Source organism: Pelmatolapia mariae, linkage group LG12 (genome assembly GCF_036321145.2).
Source record: "Pelmatolapia mariae isolate MD_Pm_ZW linkage group LG12, Pm_UMD_F_2, whole genome shotgun sequence".
NCBI lineage: Eukaryota > Metazoa > Chordata > Actinopteri > Cichliformes > Cichlidae > Pelmatolapia > Pelmatolapia mariae.
The window spans coordinates 927,953-947,794 of record NC_086237.1 but is presented as its reverse complement, the minus strand read 5'-3'; the positions used below and the strand labels follow the sequence as shown (position 1 = coordinate 947,794).

At 40.7% G+C, this 19,842-nt stretch overlaps 1 protein-coding gene across 2 annotated transcripts in view; it reads left to right on the top strand.

Moving 5' to 3' along the window:
- fras1 (Fraser extracellular matrix complex subunit 1) overlaps nucleotides 1–19,842 on the top strand; it is a 323,395-nt gene that overhangs the window by 256,868 nt on the left and 46,685 nt on the right. Inside the window, exons 39-46 of one of the 2 annotated variants that reach the window (XM_063490043.1) lie at nucleotides 606–768; nucleotides 1,918–2,050; nucleotides 7,460–7,650; nucleotides 10,164–10,317; nucleotides 14,266–14,529; nucleotides 15,108–15,296; nucleotides 16,882–17,001; nucleotides 18,115–18,294. In XM_063490043.1, the coding sequence (XP_063346113.1) occupies nucleotides 606–768; nucleotides 1,918–2,050; nucleotides 7,460–7,650; nucleotides 10,164–10,317; nucleotides 14,266–14,529; nucleotides 15,108–15,296; nucleotides 16,882–17,001; nucleotides 18,115–18,294 (1,394 nt within the window). Of the gene's footprint in view, nucleotides 1–605; nucleotides 769–1,917; nucleotides 2,051–7,459; nucleotides 7,651–10,160; nucleotides 10,318–14,265; nucleotides 14,530–15,107; nucleotides 15,297–16,881; nucleotides 17,002–18,114; nucleotides 18,295–19,842 lie in introns of both variants that reach the window. The other variant, XM_063490042.1, reaches the window with a different exon arrangement.

Here is a 19,842-nt window from a genome sequence, read left to right as displayed (position 1 = left end):
TTCTTCTCGCTTTTCTTTGATTACCATGGAAATGGAAAAATAAGACTTTTGTTTCTTTGTTTGGCTTCAGGTCTTTTTTCCCTTGTATTAGCTCAACTGTTCATCATATATATATTTTTTTAAAAAGATTTATGGTATAATCTTTATTCCTGTCCTCATCTATGAGGTGGAGCTGTGTATTGTGACCAAATGGCTGCAGTTTCAGATACAGGTGGTGGAAATGATCTTCCTCCAAAGGGCATCTGGGCTCAGCCTTAGGGCAGTAGGATGAGGAGATTAGTAATTCAAGAAGAGCTCAGAGTTACAGTGCTGGTACTCCACAATGAAAGGAGCAAGTTGAATTCAGCATCTGACCAGGATGCCTCCTTGAAGCCTCCTAGTTGAGGCTCAGAAGAGAGATTTTGTCTCTTGGCTTGTCTGGAAACACCTCAGTGTGATGGCTTTTTGCCTCATTAGTAAACCATTAGTAAATCTGGCCATGTGTCTCTCAGCTAAAGGCTAGAGAGAAGGAAGTTGGGGCATCTGTGCAACCCAGACCTGGATAAGAAAATGGAAGGATATATGAAGAAAATAGAAACTGTGATTAAAACAGGTTTTTTCTGCAGGTACATCACTTCAATAGAGACGGGAAGTCAGCCAGTGACTGATATCTTCCACTTTGTTGTTTATGATGGAGACAACAATCGCCTTGACAACCAGATATGCACCATCACCATCACCTCCACACCAAGACAGCCGCCGGTGGTCACTGTCCGCGGCAGCATCAAGGTACGCACACGCTATGTCCTGCATACAAATGTGCAAGTAAGAATCTTACACACTTAACGGAGATGCACACAGCAGGCCAGCTGAAACAATATTTACCTTTAGTCAGAAGAATATCTTAAGTACAGCATCAAATCATATTTAATGTACCTGTTTTATATTTGAGACAAAAGAAGCGAGGGAATCCTGTCACACGATCTCCATCAGATAGCTTGAGGGTCTTTGTTTAAAAAATAGCTCCAAATTGAAAGTTGCGTTGATGTCTGCTGGATTTCCTTCATCAACATGTAGCAAATGGCATTTATGTACCATGATGTTTGAGTATTGTCCTCTGTGAGTGGGAATAACAGGATACGTACTCCTCTACTTCGGCTTGCTTTGTTTTATCCTGCTGAGCTAACTGGACACTCAAGTCCATACACTACAGGCTTGTGGATAAGGGTAAAGGTATGCACTGTCACTGTCGAGGGGCTAATATAAATGCAGCAGAATATGGCATCAGCATGCTTTTGTATTTAACACATTTTCCCCTGCGTATGTGTGTGGACATTTGTCAGTCTCATTGTGTTACACTAAAGAAATGTGCACTTTCTGTCTTTCACTGCAAGATAACAAGATTCCATCATTCATGAAGGATACCAAGTGAAATCTCACTCCAAGAAATGTCTCGTTCTTGGATATATTTATTTCGTGGCTGTGTGGGGAGAAACTCATTTTCTGAGTCAGCAGATACACCTCAAAGTGGGACTTCTTCAGTGGTTTCACAGCTTGTCTTGTTTTTGGGTGAATTAAAAGAATACGATAAAGGTAGAAAAGAGGAAAAGCCTCACAGAGCACTAAATAATTTAACATCTACAGTTTACTCATCCTTCAAGGTTCTTGTAAAGATTTGAATTTCCAGTTTTCATGAGTTTTTAATCACGTTCAAATGTAGAAAGGGGATTTGTTTTTCTGGAGTTGAGATTCTGATTTCTTTTATGAGCCCACACTGAGTTTTCTCAGGGCTTTAAATATATAATATGATTAAAATATTAAACAGACTTCATTGTAGTAACTATACTTTAGCCTCAAGTGAGAAAACTAGGATCTCCCAATTAAATCCTCCACGAGACTCTATTAAATAATTTATTTTTGCTTATTATCCATGTCTAGGTCGAGGAAGGTGGTCGTGTGCAGCTGTCTACCAATGACATCACAGTCTCGGACGTGGACACGCCCCCGAAGGACCTGCTGATTTGGCTCGTCAGCCCTCCTAAATATGGTTTTATTGAGAACACCAGGAGAGGTGAGAAGTGCCTGTGTGACGTATGCAGATATTTTGGAGTGTGGTCACTGTTGCAGGAAGCTGAATTGACTTTGGCTCATGATGTGACAAACTGCATCTGTTACTCTGAATAATTTTCACATTTCAATTTGTGTCACATTCCTGTGCACACAATGCCGGGTGAATTCCCCGCGGTACCAGTGCCATCTGTCTCGGCTTGATTGTACTGTGGATTAGAGCCGCCAGATAGCCAGGTACAGATGGGGCAATTGTTGAAGTTTCACAATGTTGAGGCTCACTCAACTACTGCTGCTCTTTCTTCTGCTCCCGAGAGGAAGCGCTTGGAAAAATGAAAAAGGTGACAAGAGTGGAAGAGGAACTGATTCCCTGTGGGAAACTGTAACATTGCAAGTGCAGAAGCTGAAATAACATGAAATGAAATAGATATAAACACAGTAGGAAGAAAAGTCAGAGTATTGAGAATGAATAATGTAAATGGTATATCTTGCTGTAATCGTAATTTTGGTCTATATATAAAAAATAGACAGAGCGGTGATGTCAGCCACTGGATTGTGAAGCCTCGTTTTTAGTATTTTGGCTGTTACCATATTGTTTTTGGCTTTCTTCTTTTTTCAGCCAGAAGAAATCATGCTTGTATGCAAATGTGACATTATGAGCCCACATTAGCAAGAACAGGTTGTAATCAAAGCTGGGCGTAGCCTAGGGAAAAGTGTCCTCTTTCTGATGGCCAAGGTGACTTCTCTGGTTGCAAAGACAATTTTGGGTGTAAGGAAGTTGGCTGCTTTAATCCAAGCTCTCAGTAAACATTTTCCTGATGAGCGTATGGTGGTCTCAGTCTCTAGTTTTAGAATGATGTTTATTTTATAAAATATGGTTCCGATTAGTGTCCAAAAAGATGATAAAGCAGGGTGGGACTACCTTGTGATTTAAAAGTTATTATACGATCTGACCTACACGCCTCAGTCACACAGGCTTAGAGACAGATTGGCAACATCTGCCAATCTGGCAATACCTGGCAATATCTGGTCACTAGGGAGAAATATGTAATTCCTGAGCAATCAGTCTTACTGCTTCAACCAACATGTTTCAAAAGGTACAACTTTTATGTTGAAGGGGAATATTCTGTGTTTCTGAAGCCTTAACAAGCACATCCTCAGACTATTTGGGTCCAAGCAGAGCCTTTAAATAAAAGATGATCTATTGGTTTGGGACATATTTTAAAGCCTCAGCATTTAGATTATTATTTAAATTATTAAAGTTAAATTATAGCTGACACTATCAACCCTGCTCATCATGCCCACGTGCAGCACGGTGGTTAGCACTGTTACCTCACGGCAAGAAGGTCCTGAGTTGAATTCCACCAGGGTCTTTCTTTGTGGAGTTTGCATGTTCTCCCCGTGTTTGAGTGGGTTCTCCCCGGGCACTCCAGCTTCCTCCCACAGTCCAAAGACATGGAGTTAGTGGGGATAGGTTAATTGGAAACTCTAAATTGCCCATGTCTTTGTCTATGTGTTAGTCCTGCGACAGACTGGCGACCTGTCCAGGGTGTACCCCGCCTCTTGCCCCAAGACAGCTGGGATAGTCTCCAGCCTCCCTGTGACCCTGAAAAGGATAAGCGGAAGCGAATGGATGGGAATGGAATGGACTATCAACCTTGGTTAGAGAGCTGCATCCATGTGCTGTGTGACACGGTTGCTGTTTATCGTTAACAGACTCAATGAAGTTGCATGATCTGCATCATTCAGGATATCGACTGCATGCAAAACCCACAGTAAATGACCTGAATACTGCCATGCATTTAGAAAACATGGATTTACTCCATGGGATACACAGAATAAGGCAGTGAGTGAAAACTCCAAATCCAAGAAGAAACCTTTGAACTTTAGAAGTTCAGCTTGCTGTAAAAATAAAATCTCATTAAAACCAGTAAATCGTGTCACATTGTTGGTAGGATTTTAGCAGTTAAGAGCAGAAAATCATCATACTGAGCTGCATATGTAAAGAAACTGTTCATTTTTAATGGGTGTGCAGCCATAGTTGTAATAATAACGGGATAATTGAGCTTCTCCATTATACATTGTCTGCAGACATAATGAAGGATAAATTTGTGGGGTCAGATATTTATAGTGTCTGCAGCTGTAGATAACCAGCTGGCGCCAATCTTTTCTCTCCGTGTCCCGGCGGCCCGTCCTTGATGGCAGCTGGAGTCGTTGGTATTCAGCAGCATCAGTCAGCGGTGCCGGGTGATGGGATTTCTGCTGTCACCGGGGCACAGGGGAGGCCAGTCAGTGTCACCGTCAGTGTGCTGGCAACAAAACCAACATGCACAGGTTTTTTTAATGTTGATATGCAGATGCACCATCACACAAAAGACACTGACTCGCATGCTGATGTTGTGCATTTGCATGAATCCAGCAATTCAAAACATGCACATGGAAAAAACAAAAATCTCACACATAGGCAGTGTTTATGCAGGAAATGGCTTTTCCCTTAACAAAATACATAATAGTTTGGTGATTAGCACAGAGGAAGGCACACGTAGACATTTTCCAATTTGAATTTAAATAATTACTTTAATATAAAGCGGACATGGAAGGAATACGGCCAATGTCATTTTGGCCCCTGAGGTCCTAGAAGAAAACTAAACAACTCCCACCCCATCTTTGTCACTCCCCATCTGTTTACATGCCGCTTTGTCTCCTTGTGTTTGTCCTTCCCTGTAGATGTCAGGAAAGGAAATGGAAAGAGACAAAAGTGACTCCCTTCCTGGTTCTGTCGGTGGTTTCTTCCTTTCTTTTTTCCCACCATCACCAGTTGCTGTTTGTAGGAGATTGTCTGATTGTTGGCCTTTTCTCTCTAAAATCATATTTACCTTGTAATATAAAGAAGAAATTAAAGTGAGAAACTCAAAACTTACAATATAGCCACTACTACTCCACATCTAGGACACTTCCTGGGTGGCTCCTAGGTTGGGTGTTTCAGCCATGTCCTGCTGGCAGGAGGCTCTGGGCCAGACTAGGATACCCTGGAGATATCACATCTGGTACAGCTGATTTGGGAATGCCTCAGTGTTCCAGCCCCAGTTGCTCCCCCTGTGTAAGACTCAGATAAGTGGCAGAAAATGGATGGATAATTCTGATTACTCACTCCCATGATTATTTAAACTCCTTAGATCAGCGGTCCCCAACCCCCAGGCTACGGACCGGTACCGGGCCGAGAGAGTTGAGGCTCGGGTGTGAAATTTGTGGTTTTCAGGGTTTTTATCGTCTCCTGGGTCTTTTCCCGTGTTGTAATTGTGTCTTATTTTGAAAGAAATATTTACCACCATAGTTACCATAGCAACCAGAGAGCATTAAGGGGCAGAGAGGAGGATGTTACTCTTAATGTTGTTGGCGCATTTCAGGAGGACGCTGCCAATAAAGTTACACAATTACAAAGTGAAATCGCATTTATTATCATATTTACAAAATACACAGTTTTTCGTGTCATTTTATTTTGTTGTATTTATCAGCGACACCTTAATGGCCGGTCCATGAAGATATTGTCTGACATTAAACCGGTCCGTGGCGCAAGAAAGGTTGGGGACCGCTGCCTTAGATACTGTAAGCAGAAATTTTGAAGGCTAAAAAAAAAATTAAGTTGATATAAAAGTGCCAAACCTGCAGTTCCTCTAGGTGCCACTTGAGGCTGGCTCCAAAAGTGAACCAGTCTCCACTGACTCATGTTGTGTTATCCAACTTCATAGAGGAAATAAGTCTACAGCCTGGAACAAAGAGCAGTGTTAGCATCTATAGATGGTTTGCACCTTCTTCATGAGTATATGGTTGTTGTTTTGTTTTTTTTCATATCTCACGCATTCAGATATCGGTAAGGTCCAAGGTAGGGCACACCTGCTTACACTTACAGGTGTGCTGGCACTGGCAGTTGTTCTGAGTTGAACTAGACCTGAACTATCTGTGGTGTTGGTGCCCATTGGGCCATTTTATCTGTGTAATACTACGATCTGCTGTGTAGTACAACCGGATACCTGTAAACAAGATAGGAACCATAAACTGCTGTGTGCATGACCCATTTTCTTATTTTCATCATCAAACAAGAATAAATGCCCCACATCATCTGGGATGGATCATAATCTAGCTCTCTGCATCACGTTCCTGAACAACTGGTTCTGTTTTCGCCCCATATTCCTTTTCAGAGTCTTGTTCAGTCAGCGATGCACAGAGATGTCAGTGGCGCGATTGCAGGAGTGGTGCTGTGAATCTGAGATCAGCAGATGCCACGTGTGAGAACAGAGCAACCAAAAAAATGATTCCGGAAAAATTGTAATTCCCCGGTGGCTTCAGGTGATTTCCTGTTTTGATTACACTTCTGTGAGGGTTCCCGCTCAGATAAGAGACTCCCGATGCTCACCGTAAAACAGGCAGATGATGCGATGTGATGTGATGCGATTTACTATTGGGCCTGATTTACACGCATACACTAAAGTAAATACAAGTACACACACACCAGCTATTCCCTCCAGAGCCCTGACTCAGCTCAGTGCGGAGTCATCCGTCTTCTGCAAGAAAGACACTCATACTTTCTCTCAAACTTCAGAGATTTCAAGGTTGATGTTAAGTATTCAAGGCGACTCTCCTTCAACCTGAGGACAGCCAGGTCGTGTCATCACAGCCAAAGTGTGCTTTTCTGGAGAATTGTAAAGACCGTCCATGCATCTAAACTACCAGACAGTTCCGGCTGAAGTCAAATGAAAAGCCTGATGGGACGGAGAAGACAAATATTGCTGTCATTGCAGCTGTCAGAGGATATAAGTGATGGCCTGCTAACTGGTCACCTGAGAGGTTTATGAGTTCTGTGTTGCAGTATAATAAATGTTCCAGTGTAGAAATGGCTTTTTCAGCGTGTAGCCACAACCGGAGGATGGGACAAGTCATCATTTTTACACTAAAAGAAAGAATTTAAGAAAAAAATTGATTGATTTAATGAATAAAATTATTTTGTGCACTTTGAATTTGAATTTGAATCAGAAAGACTTTATTTATCTCCAAGGGGCAATTAACATACAACAGAGCAGCATAACGTTGAAGATAAGAACAATAAGAACAGGCAATAAGAATGAGATAATAAATACACAGAATATACGGTATATACAGCTTTAAAATTACACAGTTTAAAATTAACGTGACTGAAAGGTGAATAAATAACTGTAAGTGACTAAGAGTGAATAAAGTGTCGGTAGTATAAAAAGAGTGTGGGGTAGTTTGTGTTTTTGGTGTGGGAAATGGTCTTATCTGCTGGAGTTAAAAAGCAGAGTGGCTTTGGGGACAAAGGAGGCTCTCCTGCATCTCCTGAATGCAGTGCTCTTTGTTTTCTAAGTTGCATCTCTTCCTCTGTTCTCTCGTCAAGCAGGAAGCTCTGTTGGCGGCTCACATGTCGTCACCCCTGACGTGCCTTTCTCTGTGGAGGACCTTACATCTGGCCATATCTCTTACGTCCAGGAGAGCCAACTTAAACCTCAAACCAAGCAGGACATCTTCAGCGTCTACATCAGCGACGGGCTCAGTCAGACGGAAGCTTTCAGTGTGGAAATTGACATCCAGGTAAGGAAAAACTAAAAAACTACTGTTACCAAATCTTGTAGTACTATCATTATAAGTGACATTGATTAATGTATAATTAAGAATGTATTTCAAAATAAAGGAAGTTTGTTTTTCTTTGAAGATTTTGTTTCAACTCTCTTAATTTTTGAAGGTGTTTGTGTTAAATATACTGTTGCACTTTCCTTCATTTCTATGACAGAAGTAACCACAATGACACAACGCCTTGGATTGAGAAGCCCCATTTTGCAGTCTCAAGGCATTACTATTTTGTTTGTGTTATTTTTAGCCAAATGTGATGAAGAAGAGGGAGGACAGTTATCAGTTAGCTAGGTTAGCACAGAAGTTTTATTTCTCAGCAAAATTCATTTCTAACCACAGAGGTTGCTGCTTAAATAAATAAAAAACTAACTATATCCTTATTGCGTCCATGGGAATTAACAGGGTAAGTCATAGTCAAGTGCTGGTAATCAAATGCACTCGGTTAATTGATCATCAGCAAGTGTGAGCGCCTCTATAATGGTGGATATTTTGGCAGTTTGCTGGTCTGTAGATGTGTTTAGGAAGAAAGACATCAGCTTATGAATCTAGGAAGAGTTTTAAGCCCATTCCCAAACGTTTCACAAGTAAACAATTGTCAGGAGTGAATATTCCAACAAATTCACCCATATGCTCAGAGAAATTACAAAAAACTGAGAGCTCAATCTTACACTACACAGTTAGTATGTTAAATGTTTAAGTTTAGGACAGTGTTAAAGTTTACACTCTCAGAAAGACTGAACAAGAATGGCTTACCAGAAATGTTACCAGGAAAAAGCATTTTCTCTCTAAAAAGACCATCATGGCATCACGGTTCAGGTTTGCAAAGTTGCATCTGGACGAACCACAAAATCCTTTGATCAGGGGAGACCAGAGTGGAGATGTTTGACCATGATGCACTGCACCACCAGTGAAAACCATCACAGCATATGAGCACAAAGACCTCTTACCAACTGTCAGCTCAGTGGTGGAGGGACGATAACTTGGGCTCGTTTTGGACCCAGAGGACCCTGGCACTCAGGACATTGAGTCAGCCATGAATTCATTTGTATACCAAAGTATTTTAGAGTCAAATGTCAGGTCATCTGACTGCTGACAGCTAAAGTTTGGCTTAAAATGACTCGTCTAACATGTCAATGATTTCAAGCACGCCTTTAAAAGCTATAAATGAAGCTATTGAATCGTGGTATGTACTTAGTTTAACATAGGACTGCATAATATTCTAGGTCTGAGGTAAAGTTCACGTCCTTCTGTCTGTCAGTTTCAAACCTTTGTTTTATAAGTAACACATTTTTCAGTCTTGTGCCTGTAATGCTTCATTTTGGAAACTGTTGCACTTCACCCTGTACCTCCATCAGTCCAAATCACCAAGTTTAATTAGTTTCAGTTAGATAAGTTGCCCCTGTTGATGCTTTCGTTTCTTCAAAAGAAGATGATAAAAGCTTGAAAAAGACCAAAAACACTTTTTAAAATTTGAAGCTGGTGCACACCCAAAAAAGTTTGAGCTGATTAAGTGGTGTCTGTGCTGATGAAAAGAGATGAAACAAGGTCTTAACAGCTCCACGCTCTATTAGTAATTTTTTTGAAAAAAGGAGGTCTTACTCAGCTTTTATTTTTATTTTTTACTGCTGTCCTTGAGCAGCACAAGGCTTCCTCCAAGGAAAAACTGCTATGGCCTCAGGCTGTCCCTGTTTTTTTTCTCCTTCATAAACACATAAACAAACTGAGCATCCAAATCCATCACTTAAGCCTGTTTTAGGTCTCGAGTTGGATTGATGGGGCTGTCAGTGAGCTGTTAAGTTTGTTGAGTGTGTGTATTTGAACACGTGACCTGTATATAATAAGTCTTTCACGGTGTGTATTAATGTAGAGGTGGTAGTATACAACCCCTGGCAAAAAATATGAAATCACCACACCAGGAGGACGTTCTTTCTGCTTTATTACTTTGTTGGCAATAACAAACCACAGATATGTCACAAAACCGTTATATTTAACACCTGAACATTGTGGCTTTGTGAAACAAAACAAACAGAACCACACTGCAATCTGCATTTATAAGACAAAAATCTGAATATGCCAACGAGTCTGCAGTTAAGGGAAAGTCTGCAGACACACCACTTGGCTGACTGAAGGAAAACATCCCCCCCAACAAGGGACCTGAAAAGATTATACATCTCCTCTGGTAAAATATGCTGGTTATTCCTGGTCACCTGTGTCTAAATTTTGGAGCGAATACAAGCAAAATGTTTGAGTAAACCTTGGAAGATGTCAAAGCATCAGGACAGAAACCAAAAATTGGACCCACATCACAAATAAAAATAAAATCAGCAGAAACAGGAGTAATCTGCCATTACTTAAAATAATTTAACAGAAATTGTTTGAGATCTGCTTTGTGAAGCTGGTGTTCTGTTGGTGAGGAACAATGTAGTTATTCCACAAATATTAAAATATGTCTTTATTTTATTGTCTTTCAGCAGAGTAAAGAGGACAAAGAGCCGGTGGTGTCCGTCAGCAGCATCCATATAGAGGAAAACTCTGGAGTTGTCATCACCAACTCGTCTCTCAGCGTCCACGATCAGGACACACCAGAGAACGAGATCCTCTTCACTATTATCAGAATTCCCAGCTATGGTGAGCACAGACTGCATTGGCCTGTAAAGGCTGTTCTTCAACTGCACCTTTCACTGTTAAGTCTGTCTATCAAAATTCATTTTAAAGCAGCAGATTACTTTCAGCTTACTAAAAACTATTTCTTTCTGTCTATAAGTAATAACCTGTTATTATAAACTACTTTTAGCTGCTGCTCAGTTTACTATCCATTATCAGTTTACTATCCATTATCCATAGTGCCTTTGTCTAGCAGTTAGCTAACAGTTTTCCTTTGCTAATTCATACTGCTAGCTAATAATAATAATAAGTTAATAATTTATTGTTTTAATTATTAGGCAATTGATAGGTCTCGATTTAGAAAATTTACACAATCTTCTTCATAGCCTTAGCTAGCTTTATTACAATTATTTATCCATTATTTTCAGCTAAAAGCTTGATTTGATTACTCACATGTAGCTAGCTGCTAACTTAGCTAACAGCTGAAGTGATTTATAGCTTAGGCAAATTTTTTTGGCTAAAACTGAGTTCATCTATATAAACTTTACATTTTTATTGCTTTTTGCTCTCTATTATAGAGTGCTCTTGACTCTCCCTTCATTTCTTTATGTTTTGCTTCCAAGGAGCAAGATTTTCTTGTATTTTTTAAGTGGTCTTGAACGGTACTTCTCTGGGCTTTCTAGGGGTTTTTCAAAGGTTTTTTTTTTTTGCCATTGGCTTGTTCTTCACTCATTTTCAGTACAGTCATATTACCTGGCTGTTTTCAGAGGACTGTATTTGTTTGTTTGTTAACACACTGACCTATAAATCATTCAAGCACTAAAAAGGTAGCCAACCCAAGATATGAACCAGGTTTATGTCTACACATAACAGAGAATTTAGCAAAGAACCAATTTTAAATTGTATCCTTAGGCACTTACAAGCTACAAAAACATAAAATTTGTTCCCATTTCTTTAACTTTTCCCATTAAAAATGCCAAAGCTAACACATAATGGCATAAAATAGTATTTTTGATCCAACAAAGAGCTAGTATCTGAAAACTTGTGATATCTGCACGGTGTGTCCTTAAAAAAATTGAGGAAACTGGAAAGTGGAGGATACAAGAAGCGTCAGGTCTCAAAAACAATCTGCAGCAGATGAAAAGTATCTGAACTTCATCCTCCTCAAGAAACAGGAAAATACAGCAAAGAGCTGACACAGGACCTGAGAGATGCATCTGACCCTTCAGGTGATCCATCTACTGTTCACTGAATCCTCATCAGTAATGGTCTCAATGGAAGGGTGGCTGTGAAGAAGCCATCTTTAAGGATGGGAAAGGGGAGAAAAGCTGAGGTAGGGCAGATTACACAAGAACTGGAATCGAAAGTTTTGGTTCAAATCATCTTCGGGATGTACGGAGGAGGCGAGAGGTACAACAGTGACTGTCTACATCTGTCCAGCTCTTTAATGGTTCAGAGCTGCATTTCAGCCAGTGATGTTGGGGATTTTGTCAAAATTGGTGGGATTATGAACCCAGAAAAGTGCGATTAGAACAGTCCCTTTGATTTCAGAATCAGAATACTTTATTAATCCCTGAGGAAATTATGCAATTTTACTGTTACTTAGATAAACAAACAGATGCTTTTGAGATACTTTTAGTTTTTCTTCCTCTTAAAGTCCATTTGCTTATTCACCAGTTCATATGGCATCATATATGTTTTTCAAATATGAAAGCAACAGAGACGCTTCAGAAACAGAATTATATGTTAACACAAGCAGCAACCCAGCAGGTAAACACTGGAAAAATATGCAGTGATGTGCAGTCAGTATATTAAAATATCTCACATACTTTAGATCTGCACACACACAAAACCTAACACAGAGCTCAGGAGAGAGTTATGTTAAGAGGTACCTGGCATGTTGATAGTAAATTGTTCTGGACGTGATAGAGATGAACAGACACACACAGAGTCATAAACACATTACTCTTATTTCCGACACCCAAACAGTTTAAAACAAGACAAACACAGCGGCCGCCCGCTGCAGCGCTGCATGCTGACTGCAGCCATTCCTCACATGACACAGCGACACAAACTCAAATCAACTGACCTCCAAACACTTTGTTTTTCTGACGCCCTCTCACCGTCCCAAATTGAGTTTTCTCTCCGCCTGCCACAGTCTGGTAGACCAAAAGAAATTGCTTCACGAAAAACACATTTTTTTAAGACAAGTATACAGCACTTATTCACAGCAAAAATGTCTTCTAACCCAGTTTTAGCAAAGTTTATAAAGCCGTGAAAGACGGCGGAATATAAACCCTGTTTCACAGGATCTCATTTGTTCTTTACATGTTACGATTTTTATTTTAACGCCGTAATGACCCAACTCAAAACGTGTCTGTTAAGATAAAGTGACTTCAATTAGTTTTGAATTACTTATTCGAGCTGTTGCAAGCATGTTTCTTCTAATATTGATAGAGAAATATACTGATCAGCATAAGTGGCATCCACTTAAAGTTAATTTAATACAGAATCAGTGTTCTTTCATTGTTCTATAGATTTAACTGGAAAACTGCTCTGAAACGGGCAGTTTTCCAGTTAAATCTGGAAAAGGATTTATTTATCTGTTTTGTGATCACTGGCTGAGAAAACTTAAAGGCATTCTCTCTAACTGACTGTTTTGTATTTAAGGATTTAAGGAGCTTTTTTAATGCAAAGGCAATCTCCCACTGACACTTCAGAATTCCTGGTCTTGATCATGCAAATTAGTCGTATGGATTATTCCCCCAAAGATGTCCATTTGATACTAACTCGATGCTGTCTTCAACCATCACCCCTCCCATACTCCTCACCCACCCCAACAGACACCTGGTCTGGGACATTCCTCATAACAAACCCCCCCTCCACTCCTCAGTTAAAGCACCATAAAGCAGCTGGTGAAACCAAGCGTGCCTCCGCCATAAAACCACCGGCGTGAACGGTTGATGGGACAGAGCGGGAGATGAGTGATTTCAGACGTGTCGATGACTCCCAGTCAGCTCGTCTTTTTAACTGGCCACCTCTCCACTGTCCTCACACACACACACACACACACCCCTACAACGATTTATCTTAGAGAAATTATGAGAGACCCCTTCAAGCCTAATAAAGACGCCAGGTTGCAGCAACACTCCAGCAAATGTACACGCACTTGTAAACCTCGTGCTGTCGAACCAGTTTAAGGCCAAGAGAAATTTCTAAATGCACATAATTTTCAGGTAATTAGTGCCAAACAGTCTCAAACTCAATGAATTAATCTTTATGCAAATAACATGGGGATACCCCAACGATGGATTTACACTGACAAAATAAAAGATTCATTTAAAAAAAGGCAAAATATAGCAAATCCAGTGAAAATAAATACCGCAGGGCAATAGATAATAAATTGACTGCAAGCTCTGAAAATATTTGGAGAGGAAAATATTTTCATAGGTTTAATATGCAAATCATTTTTTCATGTTTTTTACACAGCATTCCAACATTTTTTTTGGAAATTGGGGTTGTATTTTATTTAATTAATGATTTTTGGCTTTTTTAATCCTCCATAGAGGATTGGTGGAAGTGTTTGATTTGTTCATCTTCTGCTTTTAAACAGTGCGGAAACGTTTCACTGCAGACGTTTAAAAAAAGAAGAAGAAGAAGAGGGAATGTGTGGGAGGGAATAAATGAGGGTGTACGTCTGTGTGTCCCCTCTTCATGCTGCAGGATTTGGACTTAAATCCTATTTAAACCTGGGCTTTGATTTAAGAAGCAGGGTAATTTAGAGGAATCTAAAATGTCTCATTAGGTTCTACAAAGAGCTTTCTTGTCTTTCATGTGCTGCATGAAAAACTCAAACATCCTCCATTTGACTGAGATAATCAGAGCAATTAAAAAGATGTACTTATTCAGTTACCACTCCCCCACTTACACCCACTTCACAATCTGAGCTTGGTTTATTTTTTATTCCCCCAGGCAAGCTCCGCAGGCGGCAGTTCTACTCCCAGCCACTGGAGAACGGTCGCGTCCTAACGCAGGGCTCCACCTTCACCTATCAGGATGTGGTGGATCAGCTGCTGGTTTACACGCCTGAAACTGTCAGCGGGGGAGCAGACGAGATGGCCTTCACCCTTACCGATGGCATTCACACCCACACGGGCCGTCTGGAGTTCACGATGGACGTCACGAGAAGCGAGGGACCTCGAATGACCGTCAACAGAGGACTGCAGCTTCCAGCAGGTGAGAGTCAAGGAATGCAGTAATAAACTATATGTCTGTGTTTAATGAGATGTTGACTCATCTCAGGTTAAACCAGACGCCCGGGGACACCAGTCATAATACTTTTACAATCATAAATAAACTCAGTAGTTTTTCTTTTCATGCTTATAGCCTCTTGTTTTTCTCTTCTTCCTCCTAAATCAGTTTGTTCATAGTTCCCCTGCCTAGAGTGAGAAACTATGTTAAAATAGTGTTGTTTTTATTAAACAACCTCAGCTGATTAGTAATTATTTATATGAATGTATTATGATACGCTGGAGTGCCTCATTTTTAATATTTTCCACTTTTTTATTCCTATTTTATTTGTTATGTCCAGCTTTTCGTGTGTGGGGAAGTATTTGGGGTTTTTATGGGTTGTTAAAAGACAAATTAAGGCCTTGTTAAGGTTTTTGTTTCAAGAGTATTTCTCAGTCTCTGCAAGTGAGTTTAAGCAGCTCTTGTATTTTCAGTTGGAAAAAAAAAGCATCCAAGCAAATAAATAAAGTCATCAAATAAATGTAAAATACAATTTGATCACTGAGATTTCTGTACTTTTTCAGGGTCATCATCTAAGATCACAGAGCAGAATCTGAAAGGTACTGACATCGACTCAGACCACCTGAAGCTCCGGTACATCTTGACCAAAGACCCCCCAGTCGGCAAGCTGCAGCTCAACAGGAGCAGCCGAGTGGAGAGAGTTTCTGTGAAAGGTCCCATTCAGAGCTTCACTCAGGAGGACGTCAACAAAGGTGCCAGCTTTAGTTTTTATTGTTGTGACTTTGCACAGATGTCCCACAGTTTTCGGTCTTTACTTTATCATAGACTGTATATAAAAGATGGATGTCACCTCTAGGTGTGGAACGACTGCTTTAATCCTGCGTTTTTCCCAATAACCAGCAGGAACCAGCAGATAAAGTGACATGATGTCTTTTGCAGGCCAACATGGAAGTTAGCAACATATAAGGATATCGTATCTCCATAAATCAGCAAAAGAAACACGTCAGGCTACAGATGAAGTAAAACTCCTGCATTTGCTGCGATGATGTTGCCTGTTACAACAATTTCTGTAGTCTCATTTAGCAATTTGTTAGCAAATTACTTAAAATGTTTTATGTTGTAGAACATAAAGTAAAAGTATCAAAGCTACTGTTATAGCCCATATTTTAAGCATCTAACCAAATGCTCATCTCCTTTGTGACAAATGTGGTTTTGACCTGTAGTTTAAAGATTGAATGAATACAACATTATAGATTATGGACCCTTTAATAGATTATAAAACGGGATATGCTTTCACACTTTCAGCTCAGGCGTCCGGGTCATGGTAGACTAAAGTCCTTGAGTCGAATGCAGCTGGAATGATAAATGTTGGTATGCTGTGCAGTGCAGTGCAGTGAAGAGTGCTTGGATTTAATACACAGGAGAGAGCAAACAACCACTCCACATGTGCAGAGCAAATACAGGAGAGCCTGAAGTTTCAGCTCTCCAATACAAGACTCAGATGTGCATGTGCATGGAAAGGACAAGACAAGAGACTATTTTGAGGATACGGAGGTTCACATTTAAGACAGAGAAAGGAAGTGGTTTGAGAGAGTATTAAAGGAAGCTATCTATGTCCACTGTCAATGACCATCACTGAACAAAGGTCACGTGTAATACAGTCCTGAGATCCCGTTCAGAGCAATTTAACCTCGACTGATACCTCAACGTATGCGTCCTTAAGTCACAAGCATGTCCTGACGTGGCATCTCGGGACCACCTTAGAGGTTAAATACCCCATCAGCTGCTATAACAGGTCATTTTAACTTTGACTTTTCACAACCAACCATGAGGTGATGTCACAGTGGCTACAGCTAACTGTGTATGCAGTTTATTATCTTAGTTCTTAGATTTGTTGTTGGAGGTAAGAGAATTTTATTGCAGAGGGGTGGGTTGAGAAGCAAGAGGTATTTATTGACTAACTCTTAACTTGCACAGCTTGATGGCAGAGTAAAAATTGCTCCAGTTTTAGCGCTGCTTTCACCCAGACATGGGCAAGAATACAAAATGCAGAAAAGGTCACAGGTGCTTTGCAGTGTACATTTATCAAAATGTAATTTTAAACCACATTTCTGCTAAATTCAGTTCACTCATTGTTTGAATTACATTCAAAAACTTAGTGATAAGACAAAGTAAAAGTGTAGAAGACGCATTCAAAGCTGTCAGTGCTTTCTAGTTTCGCTCACAGTAATTTAGCTCTAAGGTCTTGTGATTCATTGGAGTTTCATTATTCCCAGCAGTTACACTTTTGCATGAAGTCAGAAGCTTTGACACTGAGTGCTTGTCTCTGTCTTGCAGGCCTGCTGCAGTACAGCCACGAGAAGGGGGAGAAAGGAGGCAGCCTGTCGTTAAAGTTCAACCTGGTTGATCCGGAGGGCAACAAACTGATCGACCAGTCCTTCTTCATCAGTGTGCTCGGTAGGGTTTCCTCCACCCTCTGCAAAGCAGGGACCGAAGTGTTCTTTCATTTGGTGGAGAAGAGAAGGCAATTACTGCAGATTTATCCCTTCGTCTCAGGCGTGGTTACTGATGTGATGCTGCATCCTGCATACGTCCTGAATACGAATTGTGTGCAGTCATGTTATTTATAACCCACTTTTACAGCTTGTTAGCTTTCGCATGTTAAATGAGCTCGTTTTGGGTTTTTAATCGACATTGTCAGAAATTTGTAAATTTCATTCGCTACACCGATTTTCTTCTTATCATCACTGTAATGCAATTATTTTTGGCAATTTTTAGTCATATATAAATGACACTATTCTTTATGAGATTGTGAGAAAAGAAAAAAAGATTCATTTTTTTTAAATTACGAAGACTTATTTTGCAGTTGTGGGTAGTCAACTGCCAAAGACCCATTCTGAGCCATGATAAACCTTGAAAACTCAGCTGTGCACATATTTATTGTCACCGTTTCCATGTAAAAAGCTTCCTCTCGCTTCCTTCTGGGGATAAAGCCAATTATTGCACTGGTTCAGCAGTTTGAATCCAGTGTCCACATGAGAAGCTACTGGATATTGAAGGATTGCCTTTCCCTCATGGTTGAGCAGCATCCCGACTCTCTCATATCTTTTGCAGCTCTCTTTTTAGCCTATTATTTTCTCACCTTTTTCACTTTTCTGTTTATTGCACCCTCTCAGATGTGACTACAGGGAAGCTCTACTTCCATATCTCTTCCTGCCGTACTGCCCTCTGATGACTTCTTTGCCCTTCTCTCAATCTTTTCTATCCTGTTTTTACATCTTTCAAACCTATATCACTTTTTCACACCTCCTGATATGAAACTGTCGTTCTCGTTCTATATAAATCTCGGCTTATTTCACCTCCTCTGCTATAGTCCATCCTTTCTCCCTTTTACCAGGATAAGAAACTGATTCTTAATACTTTGATTTCCTTTTGGATGAATTGTTTTCCCAAACGCTGCCAAAAGCCAGGTTTTACTGATAAATCTTAGCTTGACGGGGGGACTTAAAAAATTTTTCTTCTCTCTGCTCCTTTTCTTTTTATACTGACCTTATTTATTTTATCTTGCAGAGGACCATCTCCCTCCATCTGTAGTGGTAAACAAAGGCCTGGTGCTTGATGAAAACTCAGTGAAGAAGCTGACCACGCTGCAGCTGTCAGCCAGCGACCAGGACAGCGAGCCGGGCGAGCTCATCTACCGTGTCACCAAACAGACGAGCCTGGGGCACCTCGAGCATGCTGCCAGTCCAGGTAAACCAGGCCTATATGTCAGTGTTTTTAGAAGCTAATTCCATACAGTACAGAAAGTCAGGTGTGCATGCTGTTTGTGAGGCAAAGCGCAGGGAAAGGTGGGATTACATATGCACAAGGGGCTGATTAGACAACACAGAGGGCGCAAAAGCAAAGGTGACAGCCAAAAACTAAACCAAACCAAACTTTTTCAACTGCTTGGTGAGTAGTTGGCATCCTGCATCCAAACTGCAGGTGACTATTGCAATCTGATTGCTACCAAAGCAATTACAATTATGTTTTTGGTGCAGCAGACCCTGATTTCACCTGGCAACCAACACCAACCAATGGCTTTTTCCCCAAAGTTGCCAGGGGTGTGCAGCGCTGTGGTGCATTGATCACCTCTCCGGTTTGAGCCTGTCCAAAGACATGCTTGTCAATTGGTGATTCTAAAGTGCCTGTTGGTGTGATGGTAGTAGAAGTATTTTAAAAAAAATGTGACGACAGGGTGTGGCAGCACGAGAGCTGAGCCGAGGAAACCTTCATGCATCAAATACCAAGAGAGTCAGGGGAACACCGGGGAGGACAACAATAAAACTAAAACAGGGAGCTAAGAACTTAATCACAAAAACCCGACTTCACTACAATAACAAAAGAAAATGGAACCAAAAACTTTCCAAAACCAAATCTCATCACAAACTCTGTAGATGGAGACTCGTTCCCTTCTGTATATGATAACTGACTCCACACACAGACGGAGCTGTAATGAAGCTTGCTCCAGTTCCTCCATCCATTATTTCTGTTCTATTCCAGCTGCCCTCTACAAAACAGACACACTCACGCACTCTGTCTTTCTGCTTCTTGTGACACAAACAAACTTCAAATGACTGCAGCCATAACTAAAATTCTCATCTTGTGATGCAATAAAGAGAAAACAAAAAAAGGAATAACTGATGTGAATCTAGATTTGGAGGAAACGGAGATGCTGATGCATCCTTCGATCACAGAGAGGTGATTATCAGCTCCCGTGCTGTTGAGGATTTCAGCCCCGGCTGAATGGATTCCCCGCACGAGTGTGCTTGCAGCATGTTAACGAGCTGGATGTTAACACTGCTCCCCGATCTTCAAGCATCAGATCACCTCTGAGCCACAGAGCAGCACCGGATAATTACTGCTAGCCATTCAGCCAGTCTGTCACACCATGCTAACACACACAGCTAGCCCACTGCCCCTATGGGAAGCTTGTCAGCATACGAGGAATGTCAAGGTAACAGCACAAAGAGATGAATGCTCCCTTTCAGCTCCCGCTCTCAAAGCCAACGTTTTCAAGGGGCTTATTAAATGACTGAGGTTATGACACACCTCTCCAGCTGAGTGTTTGCCAAAAGGCACCTGTCTTGCAAAATGCTGAAGACAGTAACCTGCCTCACCTCCTCAAATGATTTTTACAGCTTTGTTTTAGACACTACTTTGAGGCGTAGCTCAAGCTTCCTAATAAATGACAGAAGTAGACACAGCTTTTGTTGTTTGATCCTAAAATTTAAATTTCTGATAAAGCTTGAAGTTGAG